Source organism: Anthonomus grandis, chromosome 6 (assembly GCF_022605725.1).
Source record: "Anthonomus grandis grandis chromosome 6, icAntGran1.3, whole genome shotgun sequence".
In the NCBI taxonomy this organism is placed as follows: domain Eukaryota; kingdom Metazoa; phylum Arthropoda; class Insecta; order Coleoptera; family Curculionidae; genus Anthonomus; species Anthonomus grandis.
Window position 1 is genome coordinate 16,737,053 of NC_065551.1, and position 15,924 is coordinate 16,752,976.

The following is a 15,924-nucleotide window of genomic DNA, read 5'->3' on the forward strand; positions in this document are numbered from 1 at the left end:
AAAGTTAATACCAAGAAACCAGGTTCACACTCGAAATATTAGATATAATATCTTGACCATGCCGCACCATTAAATGGCTCTGTTCAAGCGATCTTTTACTTATAATGCCCTTAAGTTCTTTAATACTTATAAACCAATATTTAATATTTCGTTAAATGTGTATAGGAAATATTATAGACTTTTGTTTTTAAATCAATCCAAAGTATAGCCTAGCTTTCTAGAAGATAAATACTTTATTTACACTTGTTACTTTTTTCAGTTTTTTTCGTTTTCTCCATTTAAACTGTGATTGTTAGGAGGGTTAAGAGTTAAAGAGTAGCTCTAAGCTAATCTTCTGAGATATTGTTGCTGTTAAGATAAAATATTTAACTCAAAAGTCACTAGTATCTTCTTTGATAGTGGATCTATATTCAAAAGCATCAGTAACAAAGCGGATGCCTAAGCAATTACCTACAGGATTCTATAGAATTCATTAAATTAAACGTCCAGGAGGTATAGTCAATTAAAATTTACTTGACGACCACAAACTCTTGCTTGATGAAACCATGAGCTTCGTGTTCATAAATTTTAATCTATTTAAGTTAGGATTATCAAAAAAATAGCGTTTTCTACATAAAAGATAATTAGGCCTGAATAGGCCCCAAACCGCTGGATATTAATACAAAATGGTGTAAAAAATGACCGTATGAATGAAAAATTAAAATTTCACCCCTGCTTCCTACCATACCAAACCGGGTAGAAAGTGGAGTTTTTGCCTGATCCGAGCATCCCTCCATATTGATTTTCCGTGACATCACGATCCGTTTCCCGGCAACGGCGGGCATGCTCGTTGCATCGTCCGATCGACCCTGTCCCGACAGAAGATTTCCCAGGGTTTGCCAGTTTTCCTTAGAGGGTGGTTTTCCCTTCGAAGATGTCAACTTAGTGCGTGGCCGCGCTCTTATTTTTTCTTAAATTTCTATTTGTTTATTGGTGCGAATAACCATCATGGGTACCGTATTGAGCTTTTCGCCACGGGAACGTGCCAGACCGCTCTACACCTCGAATTCGACCGGAGATTTTGCCCTGAATAACTTTTCCTACGAGCAACTGAATAATGTTAAAAATTGCGGTGGTAATAAAGGTAACCTCACTCACTCCAATACGCACACCCTAAATAATATAAATAATAACGATAACGCGCGGATAATATCGGAGAAGAACGCCTTGGAGAAAAATTTGAAGAAACACTCCCTGTTTATTAATGCCCTGTCCTGGAAAAGGTTCTCTACGACAAACAACAACAAAAAGAAGCAGGAAAACATTAAAAATAAAAACATAACGGTGTTCAGGCAACCTCTGGATAATATCCACCCTCCAGTGGACAAAAATAAAAATATCCAACAGCAAGGTTCGAATAAGCAATCGTATTATAGCACCTCGAAGTCTGGATTACCGTTAGATATCGTCCGGGTAAATAACGCCAATAACGTGAATTATATACAATCTGACAAATTAAGCAACAAACAAAATTTACCGCCCAATCAAAGGGAGTCGAATCAGGTGGTTCCGGTCGCTGCACCACGTAGAACGGTCATCCAGGCCTCCACCTCGGAACTGTTAAAATGTTTGGGGATGTTTTTACACTCGAGGTGTTATAGGCTGAGAGATTTTCAAGCTGGAGATGCCGTCATGTGGCTTAGAACCGTGGATAGGAGTCTTCTATTACAAGGTTGGCAGGTAAGTTTGTATAAAATAGGCAGCTTTTTAATATTGAAGTTATGTTTTTGTTTGTCTTTTTATGGAATTACTTGCCCATATTCCAAAATTAATATACCCTTATAAGTTCATTAGTACAAAAGTGATTACTAAAGTTCGTGCTTGCTTAATAATAAATTATCTATTTAGGATCAATAATAATAAAAGACTTAACATTACTAATAAATATAACGTTTCTGACATAAAAAATGTATTTAACTTGGCCAATATAGACCATAGAGACAATGAGTGTGGGGTTAATTTATTAATCAATAATTTCCATGAAGAGAAAAATGTCCCTGAATATTTTTTTAGTGGGTGCAGCATGGACAATAATAGAATTGTAATGTATATAAAGAAAACAATATGTAGGATATTTTTTAGAATACATATATGTGGCAGTGGTTCTAACTGACGTTTGTACTGGTCAAAGTCTAGCTCATCAACAATTTTAATAAAAGAGATGTTTTTTAAATATCAAATGTATTAGGAATTACAAAAGAATCGTAAAACATCAGGTGTCATCCCTATCGCAATTTATTTACTACCTACATCATATGTGAAATTGAATGACTTTTTATTTTTCCTTGTCCAATTGGTTTTCATTTATTTTAAGACATCCTGTGTATTTATCATTTTTAAATTTATACATTTTCAACCACAGATGAACGTCTAATGTATCTACAATTTAATCCTACACATCTATTTCTTAATGGAAGTTTAATTGCTTCTCAAAAGAATCTATCCATTGGACTTGGGTAAGCTATACTTTTCAAAATATCTTTTGGAAGGCCCATGGATTTATATTCAGTGCAATTTAATTCAAATATATTTATTGTCTAACAGGAATCTAATCCTAATCACTAAGACAATATATCAAAATATAAGTAATAACTATTCATATATCATGAAAAATAATAATAATCATATATAAAAAAAATAACTAATAGGTAATCATAAAATATGTTCAAGAAGAAAAAAATAAATAAGAGGCATATTAACTTAGTAGGTTTACGATATTATTTGAAAATATTTTTTTTAAATGACGAGAAGGCATATTAAAGAGATCGACATCCGGACTCAAATGGACCAAGTTACACCAAGAGCATGCTTTGTATAAAGGCTCTTTCTTTGCTAAATTTGTGCTGTGTTTGTAAGTAAAAAATGTTTTGTATTCTAGTATTAATGTAAGGTACAACAAAGTGTAGAGCTGCTAGCAATTCCGGGCAGTTAATACGACCATTATATAATTTGAAAATAAAGAGCAAACCTGCATAAATGATTTCCTGATGAAGGGAAAGCATATTGAATCTGCTGCGTAACAAGTGCTGATCGTATCCTTGTTCCGGATAAGTTTTATCAGTTTTAAAAGCGATATGTTTCAGAAATTTACGTTAAACAAATTCAAGTCTTACAATGTGAACAGTATTGTTTGGATACCAGAGTGGAGCCGCATAAAGTAATCGGGATTTTAATAGGGAATTAAATAAGATGATTCTACTTGATATATTAGTGAAATCTGATGTAGCTCTTATAATAAAACCAAGAGATTTTAAAGATGACTTTATGATATTATCGATATGATTGCAAAAATTAAGCTTCTTGTCAAAAGTGACACTCAAATCACGAACATAATCACAGTTAGAAAGAATTGTACGATTTAATGTATAGTCGAAGCTAATTTCATTTTTTATCGTTAAGTACAGTTGATTTGCAGGCAAATGGATTGCCAAAATTATCACTTATTGGATATTTATTGTCAATGGACTTTTCACATTTCGAGTTTCGATTGAACCAATAAAGGGCATTGGAGGGTGTGGTGGTACCTGGAGGTTAATATATTTTATAATGATACTGAAATAGGTTTTATTAATGGATTTTTCCGTAGTTTCTAGATTTAGATCATCTCATTTCTCTGTTATTTCTTTAATTTTTACAAAAACTATTTTATTTCATCCTAACCATTTATGATATAGCGAGCTTTAAGTCACTATAAGAATGATTCTAATTCAATTTAAGTAATTCTTGTATATCCTCAATTTTTTTTCTCAATAATTCTCATCAATCATTAGCTAAAAAAATGAATTAAATGAAGCAAATAGTTTCAATTCTTAGAAACGATTCCCGATTCATCTATATACATTTTGCTTCTCTTTAGCAAATTGTTGCTGAATCAACTTTAGAATTTTTGGTTGATAATTTTTGATCTACATAAGCTAAAGTCATAAAATAAACTTTACTAGGTTCAAAATGGTAAACCCTAAATATTGATAATATCAATTAACCAAGGGACATACGTTTGCGTTTTAGGATAAATTGAAGTATAACTTCTTTAGCTTTATTCAGATGTATATATAATGTATGTATAAACTCTCTCTTGCTCCTGCAGTAATATACGAACCGTAACTCTCTCTCTTTCTATTTCCACTAACTCATATCTTCTTCTCAACTACAGTTCACCTCGCCCGATCACTCTTTTTGTAACGCATTCGCCAGCTTACTCCCCAACTCCAGCGGGCGTAAAGAAATTTTACTTCAAAAAATATAAGATTTATGATAACTCCAGTGGTCATATCTAAAAAAAGTCTCTCTAATCATATATTGGTATGCACAATTTGAAATCTTAATATAAAGAAGGGCAAACACAGTTCGTAACACATAGGTGTTATAAATATTTTGATTACAATTTTTTTTTTAAAGATTGGTTGTGTTTAACTTGGCATTATGTTTCATATGAAAAAGTTTGAAATTGAAAAAAAATATATATATTCAAACAACTCTTACTTACAGTTTTTATTATTCATACACAGGTTAAAACAGCAAGGGTGATTAAGCCGAAGCCTCCTTGGCTAACCCCGAATCCGAAGTATTTTATGAAAAAAAGGGATAAGGCACTGCAAAAGTATAAAACTTCTAAATCACCCTCAATGACTGATCTCGATATAAGAAACTGCGTAATGACAGAGAAAATTTAAGAAAAAGGCATATATAAATTTTATCTTAAATAAGAATGCACATAAAAAACTGGGGGCCAAACTAAACAATTTTACTAGTAAACAACAAAATATGAAGTTACAAAATGAGCGGATGCAATGCCGGAATTAACAAATAAACGCTTTGCACAATACGTTTAAAATATTACTAACTTCTGCTAACTGATTATAAAATAAACGAGCCAATTTTCTCTTGTTTTATGCATAGTTGAAACTGTAAGTATCCATAGCATAAAAACTGATGCTGGTGGCACCTCCAGTGCAAATATTTTTAGGCAATGTATTCTATTTATTAATTCCGACCTCACAAATATTTTCAATTCCTGTATTGAACAAAACTACTTTTTTGGAAAACCAGCATAGGCAGGCCTGTACCACTGTAAACTAATACTCGCGAAATATTTAACGATTTAAGTATTTAAATATTATATAAACAAATATATAGATGTTTTTTTACATAGATGTCATCTATTACATGTCATCTATTTTAACATAGATGTTATTATTCTCCATTCAACAGCAGATGCCTTAACTGTTCTCACAAGTTTTATTACTGAAGCGTATGATAAGGGTTTGGATTGCATTCTTATACTTTTGGATTATTCAAAGGAAATTAATATAATTAATCATGACCTACTGATAAAAACAAATTAACCTATACTCACTAAAACTTATTACTTCATATATTAAATATATACTACAGCGAAAAGATTAGTAGTAACAGTAATCAATGCTCTCTGGAGTTCTTTAGTATCAATTTTGGGACCATTTCTTTTTATTATATATACTGCTAATGTTTTAAGACCCCCAGGATTTTGTAAGTTCGTGCATTTGCCAGGTTTATTGTCACTGTATTATTAAGGACTATAACCATATACTTGATAATGTAAATAAGATCTTGAAATAATAACAAATAGTTCACAGATATACTCTTAACTTTGCTAAACCTACGTTTTTCGGTCGAAAGAAGATATATTCTTTATTATTAACAATAAACAGACACAAGGAAAAAAGTTGATATTTATCAAACCGTGCATAATTCGGGAGTCGTTAATAATGGGCTTAGCATTGAGGGATATGTTAAAAATCTCAAACAAAGAGCAAACACATCATTAAAACAAATGTATAGTAGCCGTCAAATTTTAACTACTAATTTAAAAAAAATATATAAAAAATGTCTGAATTTGATTATGCAGATTTTGCTTATGGGTTTTGTCTTAAGCAATCCGATAGATTCAGAATAAAGAGAATATAAAATATGTGTTGCCATTTAATATTTAAGATTAGAAAATTAAATAGGATTTCTCATATAATTAATGAAATTCTTTGCTTAAACAAATCAAATAGAAGACTTCGGAATCTTGGTACTTTTTTCCATGAAATTATAAATATGCAGAAAAATATTTTAAGACACTCCAAAAAATATTAGAAATAAAGCTGATTTTGTTATCCCCAAACACAAAACTATATTTCAAAAAATCTTTATTACTCTATAAAGTTTTACGACTCTTTGCCAGAACATATAAAGAAATACCCAACAGATAGGTATAGATATAATATATAAAATAAGATAGAAGAGTACAGTCGTAGTTTCACCTATCAGAAATACGTGCAAGCAGATTATCGATACCTGCAAAGAAAAATATAATCAGAAAGTGAAGATCAAACTTCTTAATTGCCCAAATAGATCAAGATCGTTCTGGTTTCTAGTAAAAGCAGTTGGCTAAGGTTTCTGTAAATCAAAAATTTCACCAATGTCTAGGGCAGATGGTTTCATTACAATGACCGTAATGGTAAGACATACTTGCTAATTGATATGTTTGTATCAAACTCTACCGTAGACATCACCAAGAAAGCCTTTGCCAAGAAAGGCTTCTTCGATGCCAAATATGATCTTTCATTACAGAGATCTTGAAAAAGTTCTCAAAGGCGTAATAGGGCCACCGGCTCTGATGAAATTCCGCCAGCAAGTATTAAAAAATATGTATATGTCGTGCTAATACCACCGTTGTGCAAACTGTTTTCTCTTTCATACAGAAGAGGTCTATTCCCTGAAGAGTGGAAATGATGCTCGGATTCCTCACTCTGAATGCTTTAGATAATCACCAAAGCTTTCCGATAATCACCAAAGTAATGGAAAAACAGCAAATTTTAAAATACATGGAGTCCTCCAACATCATTAGCGAGTGTCAGTATGGTTTTTTAAACACATTGGCGATCTGTTTGCCTATGTCACGTATGTTTGGACCGAGGCCATCGAGAAATACGGTGAATGCCGTGCAATAGATCTGGATATTTTAAAGGCAATTGATAGGGTCTGGCATGAAAACGTCTTAACCAAACAGTATTCTTGTGGTTTTCCACAAACTCTCGTTGCTTGGTTTGGAAGCTTCCTCGAGGTTGCTGGACACACCTTGCAGAGATTTAAAATTAACGCTGGTGTCCCTTAGAGATGTTTCTTGTCCCCTATTCTCTTCCTGTTATATATCAACGATCTTCTCGACAAGACTACAAATCCAATTTATATCGCTGCTAATGACAGTACATTGTCAGTGCAGTGTCTTCCTTCAAGTCCACCAACAACAATCATTGATGCCGACCTTACCATCATTTTGGAGGAGGGGGGTGAGCGTAATCTGATTGAGCAGCACCCAAACACACTTTGAAGCTGCTTGGTTCCATCCAGAATAGAGCCATACGTCTAGGTATCCTAAGTCCTAGGTTAAAGTTATTCAAAAATAACTAGCACCTTGAACCGTTTAACGCGTAGAAAGAAGGTGGCAAATCTTACTCTGTTTTATCAATATTACGCTAAATGCTCTTCCGAGCGGGCCCAATTCATTCCACCTCTAGAGCTATACCCGCAAGATTTACTCGACAGGCAATTGCGACTTATAATTATCGAGTCAGATGCCTATACCGTCGATAGATCGGTACTCCTTTTTATGGAGAAGTGCAAGTCTGTGGAATCAAATTACGTTATCACATCTTGCAAAATTTTGAGAAAAATATCCACAGATACTTCCGTAGCTCTCGCTCTCGCAGACAAGACCCTTTTGTATCAATAAATGTTTTTTAAAAGACCGTTTGTCGATATCTGAATTTAACTGGCTCTCGCTGACATTCGACTACCATATATTGAGTTTGTGGTTTTGTGCCAGCATATTAAAAAAACCCACAGCTAATCTTTCTGCCTATTTCACACGACTATGTAATGTTATAATTACCACATAATGTTAATCACATAATATTATACTTTCAATATTCTAATTCTCTTGAACATAGTTTCTTGGAATGGTATTTGTTTTTTCCTTAATTATTTTTTAAATTTAAGAGATGTTTTTTAATTGTAAAAAAAGACCTGTTGGCGAGTTGGAACAGCCCTAGGCTAGACTGTGCCAGTTGATAATTTGGCTCTAAATATAAGCTCTAGATCACATGATCCTACCGACAGACAGTGATTGTAAAATTGTCGGCTTCGGTAATTGTGAGAAAAGTACTTTGCATTCGACTGCATGCACATTATCATTACACATTTCCCGTGCCTTTAATGTTAATATTATATATTTATATAGTAGGGTAAACATGGGGTTTTCAATACATGGCATTATAAAGCCTTATTTTTTGCAATATGTGGCAGCCATGGCTTGCCAGTACGTCATAGCTTTTTCAAAGTTTTAGATGTATGAGATGTTGTGATTTGCTGTAAAAAAAAGATACTTGGATAGGCGTTGCTGTTATCATACAGGGTGTAACATAAGTGATGACTATTTTTAAGGAGTGATTTCTTGTAATTTCCTAATTAAAAAAGTTCATATAAACATATGTCAGGACACACTTTATTTGAGATACAGGGTGTTAGACTTTTTTTGTTAAATCGATTTTTCACTAATACTCAAAAACATGTTTACCAAATTTGTTGAAATTTTCACAGTTTGTTATTAACTTTATAAGTTGCTTAATTTTTGTGAAAAATAATAAAAACTTACTTAAGTTAACATATATTTAATCATCAAGTTTTTACTAAATTAAATGCTCGAAATGAGAACTACGACTCTCTTATTATTATTATTATTATTATTATTATAATAATTATTATTATTATTATTAACAAATGTGGTTTCTGCTCCCTATAATAGTCTTCCAAATAAACTTTACCCACATAAAGACACAATGTTTTCCGTGCCATCATCAACTTTCTGCTATCGCCCCGTGATTGATTATTCATCCGAAAACAGCCCTAGAGCCGCCCTATTTTTCAAATATGAAGTGGTAGTTTCTCTTATAAGGAACACAAAAGATTCGACCTAAAAATGGGAAATTCGTTTTCGGTGCGCTGAGGGGAAGATTTATCAAGCAAATGGTGGGTAGTTTGTTTTGACTCGAAACTTGTAAATAACCTTTAAAAATCCGGCTAGTACAGAAGATGCGCACGAAAGTACTATTAACGCTTGAATGTTCAGAACCTAAAGGGAATGTTTGGCATGCATTCTTTTTTTGTACACATTCATGTCACATTAAGTTGACGTTACTGGAGCAAGTTCATAAAAAAGGAGGAACATTGGTGTTATGCGATTAAACTCTTTTTCTTTGAAAATGGTATGATTTATTGTTTTATTTTCAAATAAAGTTTTTAATGATGGATCCGAGGTTAATAAGAACGTAATTTTAAGTTAAGGATTTGGGTTGTGTAAGCAATTTTCTTTGCTAGTTTTATTTGCAAATTTTTCTGAAATGTTCGTGGGCTATATGTTGCTATTAAGGTTAATGTCTAACGAATGGCAAATCTGGAACAAACGCAAAAAATGGTCATATTTCATGCCATTTTAAGTAGGTTGTTATATTCGAAGCCTAAATTCGACCCTTTTACTTATAAGTTAGAAGGCTAAGTAATTAAGTGTTGAATTATTCATTTTAGGTCCCTTTTATTAAGCAAATCAATCAAATATTTATCTAAAATCTCGACATCTCGTTATGTATGCTAATTAATTGTAATATTTCTCAAAAGTTTATATAACTTTAAAAAACTTAAAATTTAACTTTAAATTGCAAACTATAACAGAAAAAAGCATATAAATATACGTGTATGACTGAGAAACCATAGAAATATCCATTAAAGTATCCAGTCACATGTAATTCGATTTAAAAGGATTAACCGCGACAGATTTCCACGTGAACAACGTTTTATTATAAATACCTTTGTTACTAATCTATGTATGTACAGAAGCTCACATAGGGTGTCAATTTGTTCAATTTATTCCTAAAATCTCAATAAAAGTGTTCGGGTCAACGTTCGAAAATTACTTTTTAGCACTTTCCCCCTTGTAGACATATAGCTTCATATAGGCAATTGATTGGATAGAACCACGTTGAAATAACAGCCAGCATCCCTAGATAATCGTGTATAAGGCCGTGGAAATGGGGTGCATCAAAATAAACCAATCACCGCGGTCGGAAAAGCAAATGGCTTCGGGGTGGATATGTCTGGCATACAGGACCGTACCATATAAATCAATTTTAAGATTAATCCTTTTCGTATCAGGCTAGAGGCTAGAGCTTAGAAATTGGAAAAGGGTGTTACGACATGTTTGACGACTATCATTATGACTATAATGTCAGATGATTATCAAAGTTGACAGATGAGAGTTATTTAACATGGAGGTTTAATGCTACATGTAGAATAACGCCTCCCATTTTTCAAAAATTATTATCAAAATGGTGAAAGTTTAGTTGCCACTATTTGTAAAGTGCGTCTAATAATCGGTCAAAATAATGTTCCTAATTCATCTACTGTGAAAAGAATAATCAAAAAATTAAAAAGTTTTGGTTCGGTTAGTGATGTGAAACACATGATACGAGCTCGTACAGATCGTTCAGAACAAAACATCACGCAGTTCGCGAGAGTGACAGTAACTCTTCAGCCACTAAAGATTCATACCTACAAAATCCCACTGACTCAACACTTTCTACAAGAAGCCCATGAGCAGCGAAGAGAATTCACTAATTGGATCTTTGAGCAACTTGCTGATTTTGCAAACAAAATCATTTTCAGTGATGAGGACATTTTCACCTCATTGGCTTTGCTAATAGGCAAAACTGCGCACTTGGGGCTTATAAAATCTACGAATAATTCATCAGAAAGCAATGCATCCACAACGTGTATGGAGTGCTTGGAGGAATAATTGGACCGTTTTTCTTTGAAACCGAAGAAGGTAATGCAGTAATGGTAAATGAGAAACATTATCAGGCTGTTATAACACAGTTTCTCGTGCGTCATTTTGAAGCTATTGATTTTAGCGACAAGTGGTTTCAGCAAGACGGTGCTACATGTCATACCATCCGTAAAACATTGACAATCTTGCACGAGTTTGCTCGTGATCGTGATTTCCCGAATTAGTGACCAAAATTGGCCTTCACGCTCTCGCGATTTAACGCTTTTAGACTTTTGGCTGTGGGGTTATATGAAGTCACAAGTTTATGCCAACAAAAATAGAGATGTAAAGGACAACGCGAGTGTTCAATTCATCAATAATTCAATTTCTTTGAATTATTGATTAACTTTTATTGAACAAATTGTTAGAAAAAATCTGTTGATAAGTCTTGGGCCAATGCGTATTGTTATAACCTGGAAAAATTGTATATCAACGGGAGACCATTGTCATTTGTCAACATTGTCGATTGTCGTTTCTGTCAATTGGCAGTAATAATTGCTGAAATGTTAAGTCCAGTATTCATTAAAGAAATTTATTGGCTTATGCCATTTGTTAACAGCGTCACGAAAATCAATGTGTATCAACCCTGAGCGGTCTTTTTTGGAAATCATTAACCGAATACGTTAAACATTATTATTATTTCAAAACAATCATCCATAGTGCACAAACATACTGATTGTTTGAGTTATAACATTAAAGGAAATAAAAACACAAAATCCATAGTATTATAGTAAATTTGCTAAAACTTATTCAAATTGTGACGTTTTGCCTTAATGGCATAACCAGACCTATAAATAATTAAAAACAAAAAATCTTAAATTTCTAGCATACATTAGAAAACTAAAATAAAAATACTTACTGGACAATAACACAATGAACACTTACGACTATCACCATTTTTAAATAAAAAAAAATGTAAATAAAAAATTGACAATTAAGTTGAAACAATCGGTATTATTATATAAACTTAAATGAGCATTTCTTTTGTTAACAATTTTTTATAGTCATAAGTGTTCTTTGTATTATTGTCCGGTAAGTTTTTATTTTAATTTTCTAATCTATACAATATAATACAAACATTACACATATACAAGTCGTTACAGATATTATCGCTTACTAAGTTCACAAGCTATCCCTGGACTAATCAAAGCTATAAAAACCATATTATTATTAATAATATTTTTACAAGCAAAATGATTTTCGTTTGGAAGTTTATGGAAAAAGCTTGAGGCATAATATATAGCTGAGATACCAGATTGATTAAGTCTCAGGAATTCAATCTCTAGAAAATCTTCTAGCTGCTTAAGTAAGTCTACTTGCCGTGTGTTATAGTTATGAACTTCTGACCTTTGGTTATATTTATCTAGATTATTTTTTGCCAACCCAACACAGATCCACAACCTTCAGAGCCGTATTTTGCAACCTAAAAATACTAACCTAAGGTGCATAACCGATGAACCTCAGATGCCGAGGAACCTCACCCCATCTGAATCCTCAATATTACTATCCTCCCATTGCGTAATGAAAAAGGGGTTTCTTCTATTTTTTTGATGTTCAAGCTAAGCTTATTTGCACTTATTAAATTGGACTTGACTTCGAACAGCTTCAACTCTAACTCCTGCAAGTCTTTAATCCTATAAAATGCTGCAGTATCATCTACAAACAGCAGCACTCTATAGCCAATTGACCTGTCTATATCATTGACATAAAACAGGAGTGGTCCTAAAATGGAGCCCTGCGGCACACCATGAGATACTTGGCATTCTTCAGATAAAATTCCAACCAAACAAGTTTTTTGCATTTTCTTAATAAAGTATGTTTCGAAAAGTGACAGAGTGACAGGAGTCAAGCCATAGATCTCATTGTATATGCGGTCAAAGGCCTTTGAAAAGTCATAAAATATTGCGCCAATGTGAAATCCTACTTCAAAGCCTTTCACCACTTACTCTATTAAATTCAAAATTGTTTTTGTAGTAGATTGTTTTTCTCTAAACCTAAATTTAAAGCTATCAGGGATTTTATTCTGTTGAAAATATGTTTAAAGTTGCTTTTTTACAATTAACTTAAACACTTTTGATATGGTTGGAACTAAAGATATTGGACGGTAATTATTTCAATTATTTACTTACCTTTTTAAAAATTGGTATGGCTTTCTGATTTTTGAAACTGCTTGGATAGATTCCCTCATTTATACATAATTTAAGAGCTTGGTTAGAGGATATATTATTTACTCTTTCAGTTTTTGAGAAAAGGGACACTAAGTTCATAATTTTTTCTAGCATGTTCTTTAAATTACTTATTGCGTCTCTAACTACTATGTATGTGATCGATCTATTTAAAAGAAAAACCCACTGTAGATACATCTAATCGATAGGCCTGATCCATAAAAAAGTCAGCTGTAACTGTGGCCAGTGGTACATTGTCAATAGCATCACGAAAATCGATCTGTAACAACCCTGAGTGGACTTGTCATTCGTCAACCATGTCGATTGTCATTTCTATCAATTGTCAGTAGTAATTCCTAAAATATTTAATCAGATATTGATTGAACAAATTAATTCTTTCATGGTTAATAGTGTCATATAAATCAATTAAAAACAGTTTGTAACAACCCTAAGCGAACTTTTTTAGGAAACATTGATCCTATACATATAAAAATAATCATTATAACATTAAAAATTATACTTTGATGAGACACAAATGTTTATATAATCTGTCAACAATGTCGATTATCATTTCTGTCAATTGTCAATAATGACATTTAAGCACATGAAGTTGGATGGAATTAAAATTTATTGCCTTTTGCATTAGTCCCTTTTTGGTGATGATTTTTCAGTTTACTCCTCCCCACCGAATGATATCATAACTCAGCTTCGTTATGATATCATTGTGTGGCCTAATACATCAATAATCAATCATAATTTCCAGATATCGACCTCATTTTAGAAATCTGACAGACTGTTTGCAATTATCATAATCTGACAAAATGAACATCAGAACAAATTAATTTCTTCGTGGTCAATGCTGTCAATATTTTTATAGCCTTTCACAATAGTCATGCTTTGGAAACAATTTGGTGCTAATTTGGAAAAATGTCACAAATTTAAGTTGGAAACCTGATTTTTCAATTTACTCCACCCTAAACAATACATTTTTTCATAACAAGATATTTCTTGAAATCTGGAAGTTTGTTTCCATAAAAATTATTTACAGGTAAATTTTTTCTCTACTTAAAAACGTATTATCTCTTATGCAATATGGCTGATTTCTTATACACAGTATATTGTGGATAATATGGGCAATAGAGCCCAAATAGAATCTATTTACAAAGACTTCAATAATGCTTTCGATAAAATTGATCATTCTTATCTTGTGCAAAAATGATTTGGTTACGTGGATGTGAATCGGTCCTATTTACATTAGGACCGATCCTATTTACATTAGAGAACACAGGTGGTCTCGTTTGGTGCATCTCAATCAACAAGGTTTATTTTAACATCCCTAGTACCTCAAAGAAGCAATCTTGGACCTTTGTTATTTATTATTTATATGTATAAATCACATAAGTATCTGTCTTAAAAATTCTAATTTAGCGGGTTGGAAAGGACGAGAAGACTTTTTTTCACAAATGAAAATACCAATCTTTTGTCAAGAGTTATGCATTTCGATGAGTTCACTCATCATCATCAGATTCTAACACTACATAGCTGTGGTGTTAAAATCCATAAAAACCACAGCTATGTAGTGTCTAGTAGAATCTGATGATGATGAGTGAACTCATCGAAATGCATAACTCTTGACAAAAGATTGGCATTTTCATTTGTGGTGAAAAGTTTTCCCGCCCTTCCCAACCCGCTATATTATAGCACACTCCACTTCAAGAATGGACTTTTACTTACAAAATTCTAATTATTTGTTGTGTATTCATGATTCGAAAGTTTATAGGAATATCGGTTTATATTAGTGATTGTCTTGATCGACAAGCTGATCTCCATAGACTCCAATCTTATAGCTTAAAAAAATGAGCTGTCATTAATGGATTGAAGCTATGAATATTTTGCTGTTGGTTTTGACGCCTTTTATGGCTTATTTGTATCTCAATTAATTGAATATTTTCGAAAGGTTTCAGTTAGACATTTTTTACGTAAATTTTTTGGTCAGATGTCCATTAATGAATCCAAATTTTACGAATTAAAGATACTTAGTCTTCAAGAGGTCTTGTTTTTATTTGTTCAAGGATTTATCATTCTAGGAACATGACACTATTTTTCGTTATCCCAGGCAATTGATTTATTTATAAATTTCTGGATTCGGATCTTTTCGGATTATTTTTCTGTTAAGAGGATGGTTTAAAAACCTAAATAAAGCATTGGGTTTTTAAAAAATCTTGAAACTGTTGATTTTTCACATTTTAATTTGTATCTCAATTTATTTATCTTTTTGGAATGAAGTGCTACTAAGGTTATTGATGAATATTTTTGAAAATTTAAACACATTTTTCACATGAGTTAGTTAGCCAGATTAATGAATTTAAATTTTACGAATCAAAAATTTTGTGAGACTGAGTGATTTGAAATTGAATTCCAATTAGAATCATAAGCTGTGAAAAAATAAAAAATGTCATTCTTCGGGATTTTTTTGAATTTTACAATTTATCATAAAATCATCCGTATTTTTCATAAAATAAATTATAATTTTTCGAGATACCTTGGAGAGCTTTAGAAGCCTCCGATAAATAGTTTTTTAAAATCGTTAAATTTCGTGGTCAATTCTATTAATTTTTGAAATATTAGAAAGTACCTTTTTAAATCCTGAATTTTCAAAATTTGGAATTTTAAGACTTTTGTTATCTATAAAAAAATTTCCTGTGTGGTGTTTTTTTGATTTATGAAGTCAGTAAATGTTAAAAAATCTATTATTAAATTTTAATGTTTTATTAAACATTTTTTGAAACTTAAGTGTTTAATTCAAAGTTTTAATTT

The 15,924-nt window shown here is 32.1% G+C and overlaps 1 protein-coding gene across 1 annotated transcript in view; it reads left to right on the forward strand.

Annotated features, from left to right (window-relative positions):
* The first annotated feature begins 876 nt into the window (after nt 1-876).
* The window catches only part of LOC126737553 (cyclin-dependent kinase 5 activator 1), a 33,978-nt gene continuing 18,930 nt past the window's right edge, over nt 877-15,924 (forward strand). The window contains exon 1 of the mRNA XM_050442480.1: nt 877-1,719. Within this exon, the coding sequence (XP_050298437.1) occupies nt 988-1,719 (732 nt within the window). The 5' untranslated portion in view covers nt 877-987. The remainder of the gene's footprint in view (nt 1,720-15,924) is intronic.